This window comes from Trematomus bernacchii, unplaced genomic scaffold (genome assembly GCF_902827165.1).
Source record: "Trematomus bernacchii unplaced genomic scaffold, fTreBer1.1, whole genome shotgun sequence".
NCBI lineage: Eukaryota > Metazoa > Chordata > Actinopteri > Perciformes > Nototheniidae > Trematomus > Trematomus bernacchii.
This window is the reverse complement of record NW_022987593.1, coordinates 12589952-12610221: the sequence shown is the minus strand read 5'-3', so window position 1 is coordinate 12610221 and position 20270 is coordinate 12589952. Positions and strand designations below refer to the sequence as shown.

General features: G+C 38.8%; 1 protein-coding gene across 1 annotated transcript; it reads left to right on the top strand.

The window, feature by feature from the left end:
- The first annotated feature begins 8182 nt into the window (after window positions 1-8182).
- On the top strand, window positions 8183-11665 carry LOC117481963 (T-cell-specific guanine nucleotide triphosphate-binding protein 2-like). The gene is made up of 4 exons (XM_034129907.1): window positions 8183-8213; window positions 8557-9126; window positions 9814-9990; window positions 11502-11665. The coding sequence occupies exons 2-4, from the start codon at window positions 8571-8573 to the stop codon at window positions 11663-11665; spliced, it is 897 nt and encodes a 298-aa protein (XP_033985798.1). The 5' UTR covers window positions 8183-8213; window positions 8557-8570.
- Window positions 11666-20270: the final 8605 nt, after the last annotated feature.

Here is a 20270-nt window from a genome sequence, read left to right as displayed (position 1 = left end):
CAAATGACTGTGCGTACCAAATTCAAAAAAGGGCACACCAGCGATTTCTATTACTATAAAATGTATTCCTGAAATATCTACTTTTGTGACAGTTTTAAGGAATATTAAAATGTATGTAGTTCAATATAATTAACCTATCATGTCATAATTAGGCACACAATTATAAAAGCAACACATTAGCTTTAGATAATGTGTATTAGACACAGGTTTTTTTTTTTTTTGCTTTATGTTAGACAATTTAATTGTTTTGTAAATTTTAAAAAAGTACATTCTACGGCAGGTGCTCAAGCCCCCTTTGATGTCTATCTGTTCACCTGCCTCCTTTCAGTATATTATGATGTCATAACTTAATAAGTTACTTGTAACAAAGTATTTATACAATGTAGTATTTCTACTTTTACTTGAGAATGTGTTCCACCTCTGCTCCTTTCACTTTAAAAGTCAAAGAAAATACAAATTTGAATTCCTGAAAAGACAACAATAGAGCAGTATTTAGATTTAAGGATGAATAAATATAGAAAATAAAAAGTCTTATATCTCATAATCTTACAATGCAAGAAATAATGAGTGTTCTCTTCCAGATTGATGCTTGTCGTGAACATTTTACGAGTAAACATGAGACATTTGCCAAACTTGGAGACGGACCTTATCCCACAAACCTAAATATAATTTCCCCAAATATTCCAAGATAAAAAAACATCCTGTTCAAAGAACCTCTTGTCGTGTATAATTGATAAACCTTTTACTTACTGCTAATTTGATTACAAACAAACAATACATGGAAATACATAATAATGCAGAAAGACACAAAAATGCACTCACTTAAGATTGGATGTAGAAAGAAATGTTTTATTGTTTCCTTATAACTACAGTCAATGGTTTCTTTTAAAACAAGAGAATATAATAAGACAAGTTTGACATTAATGCAAAAAGTATCTGCATGGCTAGTAACAACTAGAAAACAAAGAAATAAAAACATTTCTTACAAAGAATCTCAAATTGAGGTCCACTTACTAGCTTTAAATATAGCTTTCGACCACGTCTCACTGTTATCCTCAGTTTGCTCAGATACAGTTACTGTATATGAACAAACCATTGTTTTCAAGGATGCACTCTTAAAATAAGTTTGAAGATTGGCTAAACTGGTCCTTTAATAGAGATGGCAGTAATAATACAAAAAATAATATTTACACTTTTAAAAACAATATACAGTGTTCTTTACATCAAGGGATAAACTAATTCCTTTGCAGTTCTGAGAGTTCAATGCACTAAAGCTAAAGAAAAAATACTAATGCAGAACCGCTGCTATAGCAATATACAGCCCTGTGTTGCTCAATAACAATACATTATATTTAAATTCCTTGAATTGATGACAACGCAGACTGTTTCCAGGAGACAGTAAACAGTGGCTAACATGGGACATACCACATACCATGGATTGTGACTCAAGTTATTAAAGTTGGCAATTTGTCATTTTGACCATGCCTTAAAAAGCAAGTTGAGTGCGTTCGAGGCGAGACTTGTTTGGTTGTATATATACAGTCTATGGTTGTACCTTAAATCAAATAGTGTTATGTCATGATTACAATTATATCAAGGGAACCGGGATTTAGGACTCGTTTCTGCACCACAATACTGACAGTATTACTGCCGACATCGCTCAATCATAATTTATACAGTATATCATGGTCAATATGATATCTCTCTTAATACAAAACAACAATGGATGACAAAGCAATTACTTTATCAGTTTGAGAACAGTATCTTCCAGTATTTACAGACTGCCCTCCTAGTAAAAGTAGTAATAGTTAACTGTTGGTAATGTGGTTCTGACTGATTCATTTTATACAACATAACTGCATAACTGTCACTATTTGCTGCCGACATTACGGCTAGAATTACCCATAATAATCACATTACTGGTAACGCCAACAATGCCATCACCATTCATGGCAACATTACCAGTAATTATCTATGATCTATTCTGACACTACTGTCAATATTTGGGGCCGACATTGCTGCCCACATTACTCCCAACAGTACTGCCAGAATTTCCAAGGATAATTATATTACTATTACCACCAACAATACCGCCAGCAAAACCACCAGCACCACTGCCAACATTACTGCCAACATTACTGCCGACAATGCTGCCCCCGTTGCCAATGATCATATTTCTATTTCCCCCAACTTTACCACCGTCAGAATTCATGCTTACATTGCTGCGAACATTACTGCCAATAGTACTGTCAGCATTACCACTGATAGTCACATTACTACTACCGCCAACTTCATCGCCAAAAATACGGTCAAAAATACTGTCAAACATATCGCCAGCATTTCCGTCCACATTGCTGCCAACATTGCTGCCAACATTACCACTGATAGTCACATTACTATTACCTCCAACCTTACCTCCAACTTTACCGCCAACATTACCGCCAGCGGCAACATTTTGGCCCACATTGCTTCCAACATTGCTGCCAATATTACCATTACCACCAGCAGTACCTCCAGGATTACCGCCTGTACCATTGTTGATAATACCGCCAAAATGACCCCTAGAATTTGGGGCAATTGGGGCCTTGGGATTGGAGGCACCAGCTGCACCATCAGCAGAGATTTTCCATCCAGTTGGAAGAGCTGAAGCAGGCGAAGAGATTGGTGGTCGAGAGACTTTTCCTTTAGCTGCTGTTTCCTCTATAACAAAATCAAAAGACATAGAGTCAGTAAGAGACACACTTTAGCAAGAGTTGAACAAAAATTGTGTACAGTAGCTGGAAGTTAAAAGTAATATATATCCTGTGAGGTATAGTGTAAGTAGGCTACACTATTTATGTATAGTACAATCAGAGGTGGGAAGTAATGGAGTACAAATACTTTGTTACTGTACTTAAGTACATTTTTCTGGTATCAGTACTTTACTCCACTACTTATTTTTTTGACAACTTTTTACTTTGACTTCTTACATTTTGAACACAATTACCTGTACTTTCTACTTCTCACATTTTCAAAACAGGTTCGTTACTTTAGTTTGAATGTGTGTTTGGTGGCGTGATCATTATTATTTAGAGTCATTGCGTGCCTATTGATTTGAACACGATCCGTGTATCCATAATTTCCTGGTCTTCTCTAAAGAAGAGGGACCAATGAAAACGTTATCATGTTGCCATTGTTCAGCATGGAAACATTCATTAGCTAACAATGACATTATTGTTCTATTAATATAAAGGGAGGTCAGGTACTCTTTAAAACAGCTGGTAGTTATGGGTACTTTTTACTTAAGTACATTTCAAAGCCCATACTTCTTTACTCACAGGGAGGGTGGGGGCTGGAGCTTTGGGAGCTACAACGAGCCGTTAAAGGCAGAGTGAAATTCAGTGAATACAAGTAGTTTACAGAGATGCTGTATGAGAAACCAATGTGAGTTTGGAAAAATGCACAGTATAAATCTATTTTAGTATACCTCAACAATGGAATTATGATCAGTGGAAATGGCCATGACACCTCTCCTTTAAGTCTGGTCTGTTCTCGCTCTCTCGCGGAAATAGGCAGGGTTGCCCTCTATCTCCGTCATTATTTGTTTTTTTGCATAAGCTCTCTTTGTATGCAGATGACCTTTTACTGTATATCTCCAGCCCATTGTCCTCCCTTCCTATAATTCTAAGCATTTTAGAGCAAATTAAGAAGCTATCTGGCTACAAACTCAAGCTCCAGAAAAGCGAATACTTCCCTGTTAACACCCTTGCTGAAAAACGTCCCAAGGCTCTCTTTCCTTTTAAGAAGGTCTCAGAGGGATTCAAATACCTGGGTATCCATATTACTAAATCGTTTACAGAGCTTTTTGCCAAGAACCTTAGCCCATTAGTAGATCGCTTTAAAGCAGACTTAGCTAGATGGTCCTCCTTGCCTTTCTCTTTAATGGGACGTGTTCATTTGATAAAAATGGTGGTGCTTCCTCGGTTCTTATATTCCTTCCAACACATTCCAATATTTATAAATAAATCCTTTTTCTCAGCACTTGACCAGCAGATTAATTATTTTTTATGGTGCAACAAGAGGGCTCGTATCAGAAGAGTAGTTCTTCAACTCCCCAAGTCTGAAGGTGGCCTGGCGCTGCCTAATCTCCGCCAATATTATTGGGCATGTAATATTAATAAGCTTCTTTTTTGGAACACTAATTTGGCACAGGGCGAACACCCTCGATGGGCCCAGATGGAGGCTTCCTCTTCGGGTCTCTCACTTTGGTCGGTGGTATGTTCTCAATTGCCTTTTCCAATTAAACAAGTTCCTCATAATCAGATTGTAACACTTTAAAGATTTGAGGTCAGTTTAGGAAGCATCATCACAGCGTCATCAGGTCTAGCCCCGGTCTATCGCAATCACCTTTTCCTCCCGTCGTGCTCAGATCCTGTCTTCCAGACTTGGTCAGACAAAGGCCTGCGGTCTATTAATGACCTTTATGCTGGTGGTGTTTTCTCTTCGTTTGCAGATTTAGCCAACAAATTTGACCTTCCAAGTTCTCATTTGTTCCGATTCTTTCCGATCAGGCACTTTGTGGAAAATAAATACCCCCAATTTCCAGGCCGGCCTCCTGATTCGATAATTGATTATTTCCTATCACTTAAGACCAATTCAAGGAAGCTCACCTCCATTATATATGATAACATTTTAAATATAAATCCTACTTGCTTAAATTCCCTTAGAGTTGTATGGGACCAGGACCTCGGGATTAACATGTCAGATGATCAGTAGGGACGTATATTAGACCTGGTACACGCCTCTTCTATATGTGCAAGGCATAGCTTACTGCAGTGCAAGATTCTGCACAGAGTACATTTCACTAACGCAAAACTGGCCAGGATATATCCTGACAGGTCTGACACATGTAATAGATGTAAACAATCTCCGGCTGACTACATGCACATGTTTTGGTCGTGCCCTAAACTATCAGAGTTCTGGTCTGCAATATTTGATTCACTTGGGGAGGTTTTAGGTGAGACAGTAGATCCTAGCCCCCTCACTGCCCTTTTCGGAATTACTTCGATGGCCAATGCACCCATTACCACACAACGAGTTATTGCATTCACACCTCTCCCCTCCCACCCATAATAGATGGATTCATGAAATCCTGTATTGCGTCAGGCTTGAGAGGATTAGGTTCTCCCTTAGGGGCTCCCTGACGACGTTCCATAAAACCTGGCAGCCTTTTCTGGACCACATTGACATCCTTACTATTGACGAAGAACCCAATACTTAATTCTCAGCAGAGCACCCCCCACTCCCCTCCCTTTTCTTTGCAATACTATTTAATATTCATCCTTTATTTATGTTTGTTTTTATTTCCTTGTCCCCCCCCACCCCTTGTATGTTTGTGTGAATAGGCGGGGTAATGGGGTTCGTGTTTGTTTGTCATCTATATTAGGAAAACACAGTATTTTACATGTAATGTCTTGAAAATGTCTGTTCGCTATCTGTGAGAAAACTAATAAAAAGATTTATAAACTGTTTCCATGGTGGTTTCTACACAACCAGTAGGGGCTGCAGCACTCTTATCCTTCTTGTCTAAGCCTCTAAAGGCGTTAACAAAGGTGGATTTACCAGAGCCAGACTCTCCTGTGATGGCGATGTGAAGTGGAATATTTTTGCTCTTCCAAATAAGTCTGGATTTTTGTAGCTGCTGCAGTGGGTCCATGTTTTTGCAGCACTTTTTTAAATTCGTTCAATATGTTCATTAAAAACTTGATTATCCATAGCACTCAATAAAATAAAAGTAATTTCATTAATTTAATTGGGGGGTTGCAGCACTTATAACTTGTATTCATGTATTGTATATACAGTATACCTGTATTATTCTACATTAGCTTGTTTTGTTTTGTTTTATTCACTCATTGCACAATTTCTTAATGCTCTTAATGTGATTTACCTTGTGTTGAATGGTGCTTTATAAATAAACTTGCCTTGCTATCATCTAATCAAACATTTAAAAAACAATTAGTTTGACAATCAAATTACTATATAATATTAAAAGTTAGGAGATTTAATTTAAAAACACTTCTAATTCACATTTGAAATGTGTGTAGGCTCAGTGTAAACTCAAAACTGGTGTAATAATACCTCGAATAGCCATAGTAAACACATCACATTATAACGCTAGTTCAGCACAATTCAGATCACATAATATTAGGCTGCAAAGATATAGATATTCAGAAATATTGACCGAATATTAAGCAGGTGCAACTTCAGCATACATGCTCAAACAATTCATTTAAACACATAATATCCGTAAATACAAATCTTACCGGACTTAACCCTCCGGTATCATTCAAATGCACTACCCTAATTAGTCATTCGGGACAAAATGTCCACTGCAAAACACTTTGATAAAAACATTATATTAAACAAATGTTTCACCACTTTTTTGGGTTCAATTATTATTATATTATATTATTATTAGTTTAGTTTTAGAAGCAACTTCAGCCCTAATAAAAAAAAATATATATTTCATCATTTTCAGGATTTTAACCCTTTAAATGCCATTTTGAAAACATGACATCACTGTTGTTTTTCATGATAAAAACAGAGAAAATTAGTTATTTTCCATATAATACATATCTGGGGACTGGCTCTTTTTTAATCACAGTCTGTGATATGTCAAAGGTTAGCAGCAAAATTGATTTTGCTGCATTATTAGTTTTTGCACAGAGTCAGATTTAAAATTGACTACCCTAATTAGTCATTCGGGACAAAAATGTCCACTTCCAAAAACTGCTATAAAATTATTATAACAGATTCATATTTTTAAAAACTTTTTGGGGTTAAATCTTTCAATCAACTTCAGTCCTGATCAAAAATACCAAATATTAAAAGAAAAATGTCTCATTCACTCCCATTATAACCATATATTTCTGTCTGCGCTCAAAGTGAAGGAAACTTTTGAATATAGAATTAACCGTATGAATGTCGCTTGAGTGAGATACAAATGAGTATTGCTGCTGCTTCCTGTTATTGAAGATAGCAGCTGCTAGGTTACACCGATTTAATCTAGTAATCATTTGAAAAGACCAACCTACAGTAAATACAGCCTCGTAACCGTTTGCAGAGACCAAACTTGAAAAACAACATGAAAAGATAACCCTTGGCAACCAAAACCTACAGCTACCATCCTAGTTTTAGACTCCCTTTGCCTCACAACACCAGGACATCTGGCCACTGGGATGAAATGCTTTATAAATGATAAAATAAATTGTCAAATACAGTTAGTTTTTAATGCGATCACATTTTGCCGGTTTATTCATAATGTTTTTTTTTATAGTCTTCCTTATTATGATCTTCATAATGATTTGGCATTTTGCTATGAGTCAAATTAAATATATACATTTAAATATATACACACACACACGCACACGCACGCACGCACGCACGCACGCACGCACGCACGCACACACACACACACACACACACACACACACACACACACACACACACACACACACACACACACACACACACACACACACACACACACACACACACACACACACACATTGGTTTAATGAAGTCACTGAAATGTCGTAACACAAAATATAGCCCGACCCTGTCCCCCTCACTCCCTTGATGCCTTCTTATTTAGAAGTGGTGCCACACTGCTGTAATTCTTAGAAGTGTCCAAAAGAAAACAACAATACATTAAAATGTCTTTATGAAGTTGTAGTTTGCTGAGTTTTCCATTTTAAGATGTTCAACATAATACAGAATACTTTCTGATAGAACAAATGATATGTTTGTTCTTCTCATTCACAGAAAGTACAAGAATATTCATTATAGATTAAAATATGTTCAGTGTCTTTAATGCAGGATATATTATTAGACAGCATTTGTTTCCAACAAGCAACATGTCTAGGTAATACATGTCTCCATAAAGTGAAACCTTTGTTAACGTCACTAACATCTCATGACAATACAATGTGCTCGGTAAACAGACCCCTCCTCAACGCATTTCTTGTGAATCAGCTGCTTTAACTGAACATGGAAAAAGAAAGGAAACATGATGAACACTGATTGGTTTAGATTCTCTGTCACTCACTGCAGGAAAAGGTTTAATTGGCCACTTCCTTGAGTTTCTAAGGGGCGGAACTCTTTAAAGTCTGAACCCACACAACAGCGCAGCAAAGAAGTTCAACTTTGTATCAACGTTGCAGGTGCATCATACGGTAAGGGATATAATCAATATCTTTTTTTGAAGTTGCACCTGTTTCATATTCAGTCAATATGTGTGACTTTTGCTCACTCCTTGCATGTCTTTCGTGATTTTCCTTTTTTTTTTAGTATGGAGGTAGCCTATAAAGAGTTTACAATGGCTATTCTGGGGTTTTAGGACAGTTCTTAAGCTTTCATTGTAGACTTCACAGTTTATTAGAAAACACGTGCTTTTTTTGCAAAGTTTGGATATTGTAATTGTATTATTATCAAACTCATTGTTTCTGTGAGTTTGATTATAAATGCTCAGTTCAGCAATTTACAATAGTGAAATTACTTTCCTTTTTTTCCTTTTAGATTAAAGGGAAGCTATGGCTGGTCCACTTCCTAATGAACAATTACAAACATTTAAAGAAGTTCTGCAAAATCAAGGGCCTGCGGCAGCCGCTGCACAGCTCAATGCTTATTTGGAAGAGCAGGATAATATTCCACTTCACATCGCCGTCACAGGAGAGACTGGCTCTGGTAAATCCACCTTCGTTAACGCCTTTAGAGGCATAGACAACATGGATGAGAATGCCGCCCCTACTGGTTGTGTAGAAACCACCATGAAGGTCGAATCATACCCCCATCCACAATATCCCAATGTTACACTGTGGGATCTTCCTGGAATTGGCACCCCCAATTTTCCAGCTGACAAGTACCTGCAGCTTGTTGGCTTTGAAAGATTTGACTTCTTCATCATCATCTCAGCTGATCGCTTCAGAGAAAATGATGTGAAACTCGCTCTGGAGATTCAGAAGATGGGGAAGAAGTTCTACTTTGTTCGCTCAAAGATTGACAATAACATGCGTGAGGCAACAAGAAGTCAAAGAGATTTCAATGCTGAAGATACCCTTAAAAAAATCAGAGACGACTGCATTAAAGGTAATTATGTGCTCTCACCTAAAGCTAAAACATAAAAAAGCTTAATATTGTAGTTGTTTACATTTCTAGATACTGTATCTTTAGGAAAAATAGACTGGAAACGGGAGAAAGTGAAAATGTGCCTTAACTGAAGCAAAAACAAGAATATTCAAATGAAAACAACCTTTCTATGGTCACAGACATAAAAGTACATCATTTCCTGTTTATATCCACACATTCTTGCCCTTCAGATTTGCAGGCGGGACATGCCATCGGTGTGTCTCCCCCTCAACATGCAAACATCCTATTCCCAGAGAATTAAAATAATGGTTATAAAATTATCAGAATGTCATTCCAGATATATGAGAGTACTGCGAGAACAGAGAGTTGTATTTATGTAAAACGTAAAGGCTTACGCAACAAGGGTCACAAGTAGACACTGGTTCAATTTAAGGGGACAACAATAACTTTACACATGTGCAGCATAAGTTGAGAAGAAGAGCTATCAATGTTAACAGGTCATAAAATGAGTCATATGAATACTGGCTGAGCTCACTGAGGGTCTGTTGGTGTGACCCATCATCCTCTCAGATCTGAAACAACCTGCCGGTCTTTGTGTCTGACCTGCAGAGGGTTGCTGGGGCTTTCCTTTACTCTGTTCCAATTTCATTGTCTGGAATTAACTTGTTTATTCTCTTTGTGATGCAGGTCTTGAAAATCAAGATATACGGTCTCCACAAGTCTTCCTGGTCTCCAGCTTTGATCTCCACCTGTATGACTTCCGTCTGTTAATGGAGACCCTGGAGAGAGAGCTTCCTGCACACAAGAGAGATGTTCTGCTGTTAGCAGTGGCGGCTCCAGAGTATTTTAGTTGGGGAATCTATGGTAGGGCTAACCCATACAGTGGTGGGGCTCAAGTCAGTATTTGCAATGTCTTGTAGTAAACAAAAAGGGCGACCTGGAGCCAATCCTGCAATTTCCCCACAGGTGAAAGAGTTGACATGCTGAAAACCCAACCCCTGCAGAGGGGTCTGGGGGATTCTCCCCCAGGAGATTTTTTGAAATACTAACACAAAATACACATTCTGGTACTCTCTTGAGAAGAAAAATACATACATCTATTACTACACATTTAAAAAAATGAATGCAGTGCTGCTCCTCACAGAGAAGAGGAAAGAGGCTGTGTGAATTACTTTACATTGTGGATAAGGGTGGATAGCCCCCATTGTTCTGTGTGTCAAAATGAAAGACAGCCCACACCTATCAATCATCAAACCGTGGGGTCTTATTAAATCAACACGTAATGTTGTATCGATGTATAGAGATGTACTACAGCAAAAGTGTTCTCCGTCGGGACTTCCTGTAACAACACCACGCCGTTATCGTGATTCTGATTGGCCAGAAGACATTATCAAAGATGTTTTATTGAGAAGATGATCACTACGTGACAAAAGTTTTCAAAACGGTTTCTAGTCTTCGGTATTTCCAGACAAGTGGCTACTGAAATCAATCTTACTAACTGCTGTCTGTGCAATTTACTCCGCGCGAGTTGACGGACTTTATTTTGCTTACTTTAACATCATTTTTCATGGTGGGGCTGAGGTGGGGCTAAGCCATTTCTTGGTATGGCTGTAGCCCAGCCATACCCTGGCGCCGCCACTGGCTGTTAGCCATGCCAATTGTCAATCTTGAGATCATCAACAAAAAGAAAGAGGCTCTCCAGTCAAAAATAAAGTTCCGTGCTGCTGCATCTGCACTCGTAGCAGCTGCACCGCTTCCTGGGCTCTCTTTAGCTGTTGATCTAGCCATGCTGGTTGATAATGTGGTTGAAAGTCTACAAAAATACTTTTGGTCTTGATCCCAAATCACTGCAGAGTCTTGCTGATAGTGCAGGTGTGCCTTTGCATGATCTGAGAGCAGAGATGAAATCACCTCTGGCTTTAGAGAAAATAAGCAGTGAAGTTGTCCTTAAAGGTGGGGTAGGTAAGTTTGAGAAACCGGCCCGAGATACACTTTTTGTTATATTCCATGGAATGCTCTTAACATCCCGATAGCAATGAATATCTTAAGTGCTTTGACAAAAAATCCATTAAAAAAATGTCATCTGTGGAAGCCGTAATACTGTAAAAAGTACGACCAATCATTTTAGCCAGCCCGGCTAAAATAACTGGATGGCCTACCTGTCTGTCAGCCTTCCATCTGTGCACAAACTTATCTCGTGCCCTCATTGGTCATGTGCGCGTTCGTGTGTGTTGGAGGAGGGGCTCTATAAGGAAGTGGCAGATTTTCTCCGGTTGTGTATTTTCAAATTCTAGCGATCTTGAGCCGGTTTCTCAAACTTACCTACCCCACCTTTAACATGCTGAAGGTGTCTGTGTTTCACCTTGCTTCAATAGCAGCAGAGGAAGTGTCCAGATTTATTCCATTTTTTGGATTTGTAGCAGCAGCGGCCATCTCTTATGCCTGCACCTACAGAGCTCTCACTACTATCCTCAACATGCTTGCTGAGGATGCTCAGAGGGTATTCAGAAAGGCCCTGGACTTGGACACCTCAGTGTGATATTGGAAAGGGATTGGCAATGCCTCCAATGTCACATACAACTTCAGTGTACAAAAGAGATGTTTTATTATTTAGTAGATTTCATTCATTTAATTTTCTTTTATAAAAGATGAACTGCAAAACATAGACTTTCAGCTGCACATTGCATCATACAGTACAGGCTGAATGATCAGCAGACTGTAGATCTTTTATTTTTAAAAGCACTTTGAAAAAAAGTAAATGTAGGCCTTGTAACTTAGTGACCAGCACTTACAATGGTATGGCTTGCTTGAAGTGAATATATCTGCACTTTTCTTGTTGGTCCGAGTTTGAATCTTTATGGTTTTTACCAGTGGCGGCTGGTGGAAAATATTTTAGGTGGGGCTGTGGAAATGGTGATCAAACAATACTAGAGGGGTCCGGGGTCCCCCCCGGTAAATGTTTTTGAGAAAAGACCCCTTAAATCATGACTTCTGGTGATGTTAGAGGGGGGGAGAAGGACAATTTGAGGCTTAAAAATATGAGAAGACTGATCAATACCTCCATAACTTCAGTGTGGTTAGCTATGAATCTTCCAAAACTTCCAAACACCTTGTCCTGGACATAGTTTCTACAGCATAAACTGTGCAACAGTACAGTTGGCCCACACAAACTGCAGAACACTGGGGCTTTGGGAACACTGATTTAATTCCCATTTAACCTGTTAAGGGGCTTTTTTCCCCCGTTTTTTTTTCTCACGAAACTGTGTCTCAGGGCTTCTTAAAATGTAATAAACTATTCATGTGTCCTACTCAGAGGAAACGCATCTAACTGATGATATGAACCATGTTTACCGAAACAAAACACAAGTCTCACAAGAAGCGTCTAAATGAGCCCTGAGCGAAAAAATGCTAACGCACTCTAGGTATAAATCAATCGATATACTTATCGGATATGCACAAACAAGCTTACAAACTGAGATTCCACATATTCTAGAAATATAAGTATCATCACTGAGCGATTAGAACTCGCGACAGGGGAAGCAAATACAGACATCACACGACGTAGCTTTAGGTAGCAAAACATGGAGATATGCTCACCTTTTGCAGAATAACAATTCTGATAAAAAACGAGAAAAACGCAGCTGAAGGTTAATCCATAAATGAATCCAATGTGTCTGTCACTTTGAAAAATGATTGATGATCCATAATTCCATTTTTATGTCAAAAACGGAGTTTTCATTAGCTGCTAAATGGTAGCTTCCAGAGTGTATGACAGCTTCCTGTTTTGTCTCCTTGGATACGAGTCCAAACAACTCACAGACTGCACCGGGCGCTCACGTAGGAGCCATGTGACCATCATATTTGACGACGCTGATTGGCTGAAATTATGTTTTCGCGGCATAGTTTACACGTTACATATAGCAACAGTCAGCTGCTAGTGGCTGCTGCTGCACTGGTTGAGGGCTCCTCTCTTAGCGCCCAGACGAGAGAAGGTACACGGGCAAGGCCAGGCAGGAAACATGTGACTTATCAGTAACTTTAGACATCGTAACACAATTTTAAATGATATTTTATTGTAGATTATACATTTTACTGATACCAATTATATAATATTTACCTTGTTAATTAAAAAAAAAAAAAAAAATATATGTTTTTTAAAATATATTTTTTATTTTTATTTTTTAATATGGGAAGAGGTGGGGCGGCGCCCCTAGCGCCCCTATGGACCGGCCGCCACTGGTTTTTACACTTATTGTAAGTCGCTTTGGATAAAAGCTTCAGCTAAATGTAATGTAGTGAGTCGCTGCCCCTCAGTGGTGACAGTGAGGAATTACAACACATCATCATTCAGAGGGAATGTACACTTTAATGTTTATCATCATTATTCTTATAACAACTGCATTACTATTATTAATAAAGATTTAAGAACTAATGTTGAAAGCATTTTTGATTCATTTCCACAGGGTTTTTCACGTGGAAAAGATTACATCAGTTTACATCAAGTAAGAATGAGTTTTATTATCAATAAATCAACCTTTTTTATTGTTCAAGCGGTAAACATTTGGTCTTTAAAAGATCCGAAAAACAATACATTTAAAATGTAAAATTAAAATATACAATTATTTCAAAATCTTTTAAATGGTTGTAGAATAATTCCTGTTAATGGGCAATGAATAGACTAATAATAACAACATTATTGCACAACTTTGGAGCATGACACATTTATATTTAACTAAACACTGTTAGCATGTAGAAATCATTCTCACAATCAGTTGTAAGGGACAAAGGTTTATTGCAACCCTATTTTTAATATAACAATTTGTCGTAATGCTGTGCAAATAAATAGCGGTACAATTTACAGGAACATTTAACATTCCTCAATGTTTTAATTATTTTTTATTATTATTTGTATTACCTTATCTCAAACATCAAGACTGGTGTACAAAATGCTTTTTCCACTTCTGTACATCTTTCGGTGGAGGATATCTTTTCTTTCCAACCATAAAAATACTGACTGCTCACAAAAATACATCTGAAACTGGGTGCATTTTTCTCAGGCAGTACAAATTGTCGTGTAACAGATGTGTATCATCATATTGCAAGCAATATTCTAATAAAGTCAACACATCACACTTTGTGCACCCTTCTTTAGGCATGCAGGTCAACGCCAAGTGCATGATTTGACAGAAATGTGGCGCTGTCAGAAATACACTTTTCTTCTTACAGGTGACCCAGACTGTTGGGGGTTAAAAACTCTGTTAATGTGTATTCAGCGGAGTCCAAACCTCACTTGCCCTTTTTTCTCTCTTCTTCACACCATGCTTTTTTGCACCACTCTTTCGTTGCAACTGTTAGAAGTATTCGTTGTTCTCGCGTCCAGGAGAGAAGCTTAGAATCAAGAGACTAATGGAGTCTCCGGAAAGGTTCAAATGAGTTGAGTTTAATTAAATGGCGCGGTGATACAACAAGCAGAGGGTACGAGGAGAGACAGAGCAGCTGTTGCCTCGCCGGGGTGAAGGGAAGGTGAAGACTAGTCCGGAGACAACGCTCGTCAGCTGGTTATATCCCCTCCGTTGGCTCCTCCTCAAGGGCCGGTTCGCGTTGCTGGGGGAGGTCTTCAATGTCCGTTATCGCGCATAACAGAGGATTCAGACGTTGTACATTCATTGCATAACTCCACACACCTCTTCTCCTCATTGTCTCTTTCATGACTTTTTATTTAATGCATTATAACGGCTGTAAATAGACACTTTAGTAATACCAGAAGTGCTTTTTAGCAGTTATCATTTACGGCAGTTCTCATTTACTGTAGTACCGGAAGTCGTCATATCTACCTACTTCTGTCAACAAAACTTTATTAAAATAAACTGTACCTTCATTTAATATTCAGCAATTATAATATCTCGACTGGTGTAGTGTTAAGATCAGTAGGTTTTGGTGTGCAACACTCCGTGTCATTTTCACTTTACATTCACATCTAGAAAACCAGGGTTGCCAACTTTGGGTACCTGGCTGGAGTGAGATTTTGATATCATGGGTTTAATTCGGTTTAATTACACATATGCGCATGAAATGACTGCTATCGTGTCAGCAGCGAGACCTTAGCATATATATAGGATATATATACAATATATACAAATACACAATAATGGACACAGATTATAAAGGGCACACAGTTTCATTCACTAATGAAAGTCAAACATGTTTGTTTCCACTGTTTTATTGTGTGCCTGTCGCGATAAGCAATTAATTGACTTATCGTACGATAAATAAAAATGAACTCGATAACTTTTCTGACCTCGATAAATTGCCATTTACATGAGGATGTGACTAGCAGTTTGAAAGGATGTACTTTAATTATTATTATATATTATCATTATGTCAGTGGTCTAAAATGGTCATATGATACAACGGTGCCGACAATATTATCGTTTATCGCAATAATTTCCGGGAAAATGTATCCACAAAATTAATTATCGTGAGAGGCCTATACATGAAACACACACACACAAACAAATCTACAGACTTACTCCAAACTGCCAAATATATTAATTAACACACTCTCACTCTCATATACTCTTTGACTCTATTTTGGCCTAGTAGAACAATAAGCAGCAGACTTTTACTTTTTTATCATTTCTACTGGATCTTAGATCTGCGCATGCGCAATACGGGTCGGCAGTTGCGGCTCCAGAGTATTTTTGTTGGGTAATCTATGGTAGGGCTAACCCATACAGTGGTGGGGCTCAAGTCAGTATTTGCAATGTAATTACATACACGCTCCCCCCGACAGTGAAATGCCACGCGTGAGGTTTAGATTATTTCCCTGTCTCAATCCAAATTGAACTGTATGAAATAAAAAGGCACATTTGTCTTGTAGTAAATAAAAAGGGCGACCTGGAGCCAATCCTGCAATTTCCCCACAAGTGAAAGAGTTGACATGCTGAAAACCCAACCCCTGCAGGGGGGTCTGGGGGGATTCTCCCCCAGGAGATTTTTTTAAATACTAACATCAAATACACATTCTGGTACTCTCTTGAGAAGAAAAATAAATAAATCTATTACCACACGACATATTTAAAAAAATGAATGCCATTTTAGTTTTTTGTTACTTTGTTCTGAAAGCTGAACCTGCTGCTCCTCACAGAGAGAAGAGGGACGAGGCTGTGTGAATTACTTTACATTGTGGATAAGGGTGGATAGCCCCCATTGTTCTGTGTGTCAAAATGAAAGACAGCCCACACACCTATCAATCATCAAACCGTGGGGTCTTATTTCATTACGTGTTGATTTCTATCAACACGTAATGTTGTATCGATGTATAGCGATGTCCTACCGCAAAAGTATTCTCCGTCGGGACTTCCTGCAACAACACCACGCCGTTATCGTGATTCTGATTGGCCAGAAGACATTATCAAAGATGTTCTATTGAGAAGACGATCACTACGTGACAAAAGTTTTGAAAACCGTTTCTAGTCTTCGGTATTCTTGTTTTTGGCGTGAGAATAGTTTGGGCAGCGTGAGAGCGTGAGGTTGAGAGTGAAAGCGTGTGTCACACGCCAGATGCGTGAGAGTTGGCAACCCTGAGAAAACGTAATATTAGCCACATGCTAAATGCTAACCGGAGATGAAAGATTTTCAGAATAAAAGCTTGGCATTGAGATTTTACGAGAACTTCCGTTTTTTTCAGGATAAAACAGCTTTTAAACTGACGGTATGTTTTAGACTAAATTATGCTATAAAACATTGATTTTAATTTCTAACACACCCCTCTCATTTAAAAAAAAAAAGGGCTCAAAATGGCGCTGCAAATTAAAATGTCCCTTGAAAAAAGTGCATTGAACAAGCTACTAATTTCATTCCTTTTCCATCTGTACACTCCAAAATCAGCCAGTCAATGGCCGAATAAACATCCAAGCATGTAATTAGTTTCAGATCTGAGAGGGTGATCGGTCACACCAACACACCCTTATGGCGCATTTCCACTACAGCGCGGAGCACGGTTTAAGAGGGCTGTGACGTCAGCGGCCCGTCTTTGGTTGCGTTTCCACTTGGCCTAGTACCGGCCGGCGGGTCCTAATTCACAGTTTTTCTGGCCTCATAAAATCGTGGGTCTAGGGCCAGAGACAACGAGGCTGAGTCGGGCTGAGTATGCTAAACTACAGAGAGCATCGCTGGCAAGGGGGCTACAACTACAACAAGATGGACATATTTGACCGTGATTTAATTGTAATACACGTTTCAAAATGATGCCGAAGTAACAACATACTGATACCGGTTAGTAAAAACCATGAATTAATGCTTTGACAAGTCTGCAGACAGACGGCAGGCGAAAAACCTTTTAAAATGCGTGTTTCTAAATGGAGATTGGCTAAGCTAACGCAGTATATGCTCCGACCGTCCACACTCACAACAACGGCCTATACAGTGGCGGCCGGTGGTCTTTTTTTTTGGTGGGGCTCTTGACGTACCGTAAGTGACCTACTCGGGGGGTCCGGGGGGTTTCCCCCCGGAATTTTTTTTCGAGAAATGACCCCTTAAATGATGACTTCTGGTGATGTTAGAGGGGGGGGGAAAGGAGAAATCGAGGCTTAAAAATATGAGAAGACTGATCAATACCTCCATAATCTTCAGTGTGGAAAATATTATTTATCAACCTGAACATCTACTACTTTACCAGGAATTTGTGTTCTCAGAACTGGTCTGTTTTTTTCTTTCTTAAAACTGTTCATGTTTTATGAACCAACACCTTCACCAAGTAGCTTTACAGTGAACTGCATGTGAGATATAAAATTAATAGCATCTTTTCAGTAGCATTAATTATAAATATTTAAGTGGTTCAATACAAGTCACTACAGCATTTCAAACTGAACTGTGAATAAATGCAATTTAAAAAAAATAACCACAGCACAAAATGTCATAAATTGTGTTTTTTCTTTGTTTCTCTGAGGATTATTTACAAACAGGCTTATTTACATATAGCAATAACTCAGAAATGAAAAAGCTACATCGTCTAACACGAACAACCAGTTAGCATAATGATAATATATGTGTTATGTACAATGTAACTGGCAAGGCTAGAGCAAGAAAGAACATAAAGTTTGCAAAAGGTTTAAATAACTTCAAGTATCTGTCTTCAGATTACGTGGAGGTTTTAGTCCGATGGGAAGCAGATTTTAAGCGACACCGAAGATAAACCAAAAATGTGGTGGAGCTGCAAACCGTGTAGTGTTGCTGGGACAGAACAGGAGCTATAACCGTTGGAAAATACATCACAGACAATGCAACAAACGTGGAGACAGAACAATCACTTCTGTGATAAATGCCCACTTATTAATAAACTTCTAACAACCATGGGAAACCTCCTCTCTACATATAAAGTGATATCCAAGCATGGGAAACAAAAGACAGCATTTACCTGTTTGCATCCAGCTAGCCAAGCCTTTCTTGTGTACCAGCTACTTGTGAAGCCTCGTGTATACATTTTGTCTTTTTCACGAGATTGCTGCGATATATTCAAATCGGGTTGGTCCGGTGCAAGGTCTTTAAGCAACAATTTATCTGCCAAACTTCTCCTTTCGAAAGGATTGGAGATTAGCTCTTGAACAGAATTAGGCGGGGACCGAGGTCCGGAGACTCCACCTGCACACGAAGCCATCCTCATCAACTACTGCGTCAACCGGATACGAGTCACTGTCCAAACTACTCACAGACTGCACTGGGCGCTGACATTGGCGCCCGGTGACCGTCATCTTTGACGACGCTGATTGGCTGAAATTATATTTTCGCGGCATAGTTTACACGTTACAGATAGCAACAGTCAGCTGCTGGTGGCTGCTGCTGCACTGGTTGAAGGCTCCTCTCTTAGCGCCCAGACGAGAGAAGGTGCATGGGCAAGGCCAGGCAGGAAACATGTGACTTATCAGTAACTTTAGACATCGTAACACAATTTTAAACGAGATTTTATTGTAGATTATACATTTTACTGATACCAATTATATAATATTTACCTTGTTCATTAAAAATAAAAATAAAAACATATATTTTTTTTTAAACATATTTTTTTTTTTTTATTTTAATTTTAATTATTATTATTATTTTTTTTTTTCAATATGGGAAGAGGTGGGGCGGCGCCCCTAGCGCCCCTATGGACCGGCCGCCACTGGGCCTATACAGACATAAATAAAGCAGCGACTGTATTCGCCATGACACAGGCAGTCTGTGGTTTGTACTTGTTTAACTTTTGTCTAGTTTCTGAACATATATGAGGAGCTGTGAGCTCTAAGTGCTAACAGCTAACGGCTGTGTTGTTTTTCTGGGGTTCTCATTGAAGATGACGTCACGGCTCCGCCTACACTGCGTTACTATAGATACTACCCCAGTTCTTAAACTGTAATGGAAATGCGCCATAAAGTGAGCCAGTCCTAACGAGGCCTAGCCATACAGAGCGGGGCCGAGCGAGGCCGTGTAGTGGAAACGCGCCATTAGTGAGCTCAGCCAGTAGGCTATTCATATCACTCATTTTATGACCTGTTATCATTGATAGCTCTACTTCTCAACTTTGTCTGCCTGTGTGTAAAGTTATTACTTTACTATATAATAATAATAAAGTCATTTTTGTTGTCTTAAAATGAACAAGTTTCTACTTTCTACGTGACCCATATTGCATAAGCCCTTAAGTTAAAGACATTTCTCATAGCCACTTTGACCCAATACTTACCTTGAACGCAGTCGTTCTTAATCTTTGCAAGAGTCTTTTCTTCGTTGAACTCACTCTGAGTTTCTTCCTCATCCCGCATGCTATGGTCCATCTTTGAGCGAACCACTTTGTGGTGCCAATACCAGGAAGATCCCACAGTGTAACATTGGGATATTTTGGATGGGGGTATGATTTGACCTCCATGGTGGTTTCTACACAACCAGTAGGGGCTGCAGCACTCTCATCCTTCTTGTCTAAGCCTCTAAAGGCGTTAACAAAGGTGGATTTACCAGAGCCAGACTCTCCTGTGATGGCGATGTGAAGTGGAATATTTTTGCTCTTCCAAATAAGTCTGGATTTTTGTAGCTGCTGCAGTGGGTCCATGTTTTTGCAGCACTTTTTTAAATTCGTTCAATATGTTCATTAAAACTTGATTACCCATACA

What these genes read in the sequence shown, in the direction of transcription:
- LOC117481963 (XM_034129907.1), top strand. Translation starts at nt 8,571, where the DNA reads ATGGCTGGTCCACTTCCTAATGAACAATTACAAACATTTAAAGAAGTT. An exon ending in CAGAGACGACTGCATTAAAG is followed by an intron (nt 9,127 to 9,813) that starts GTAATTATGTGC and finishes TTTGTGATGCAG; the next exon opens with GTCTTGAAAATCAAGATATA. An exon ending in TTTTAGTTGGGGAATCTATG is followed by an intron (nt 9,991 to 11,501) that starts GTAGGGCTAACC and finishes TTGCTTCAATAG; the next exon opens with CAGCAGAGGAAGTGTCCAGA.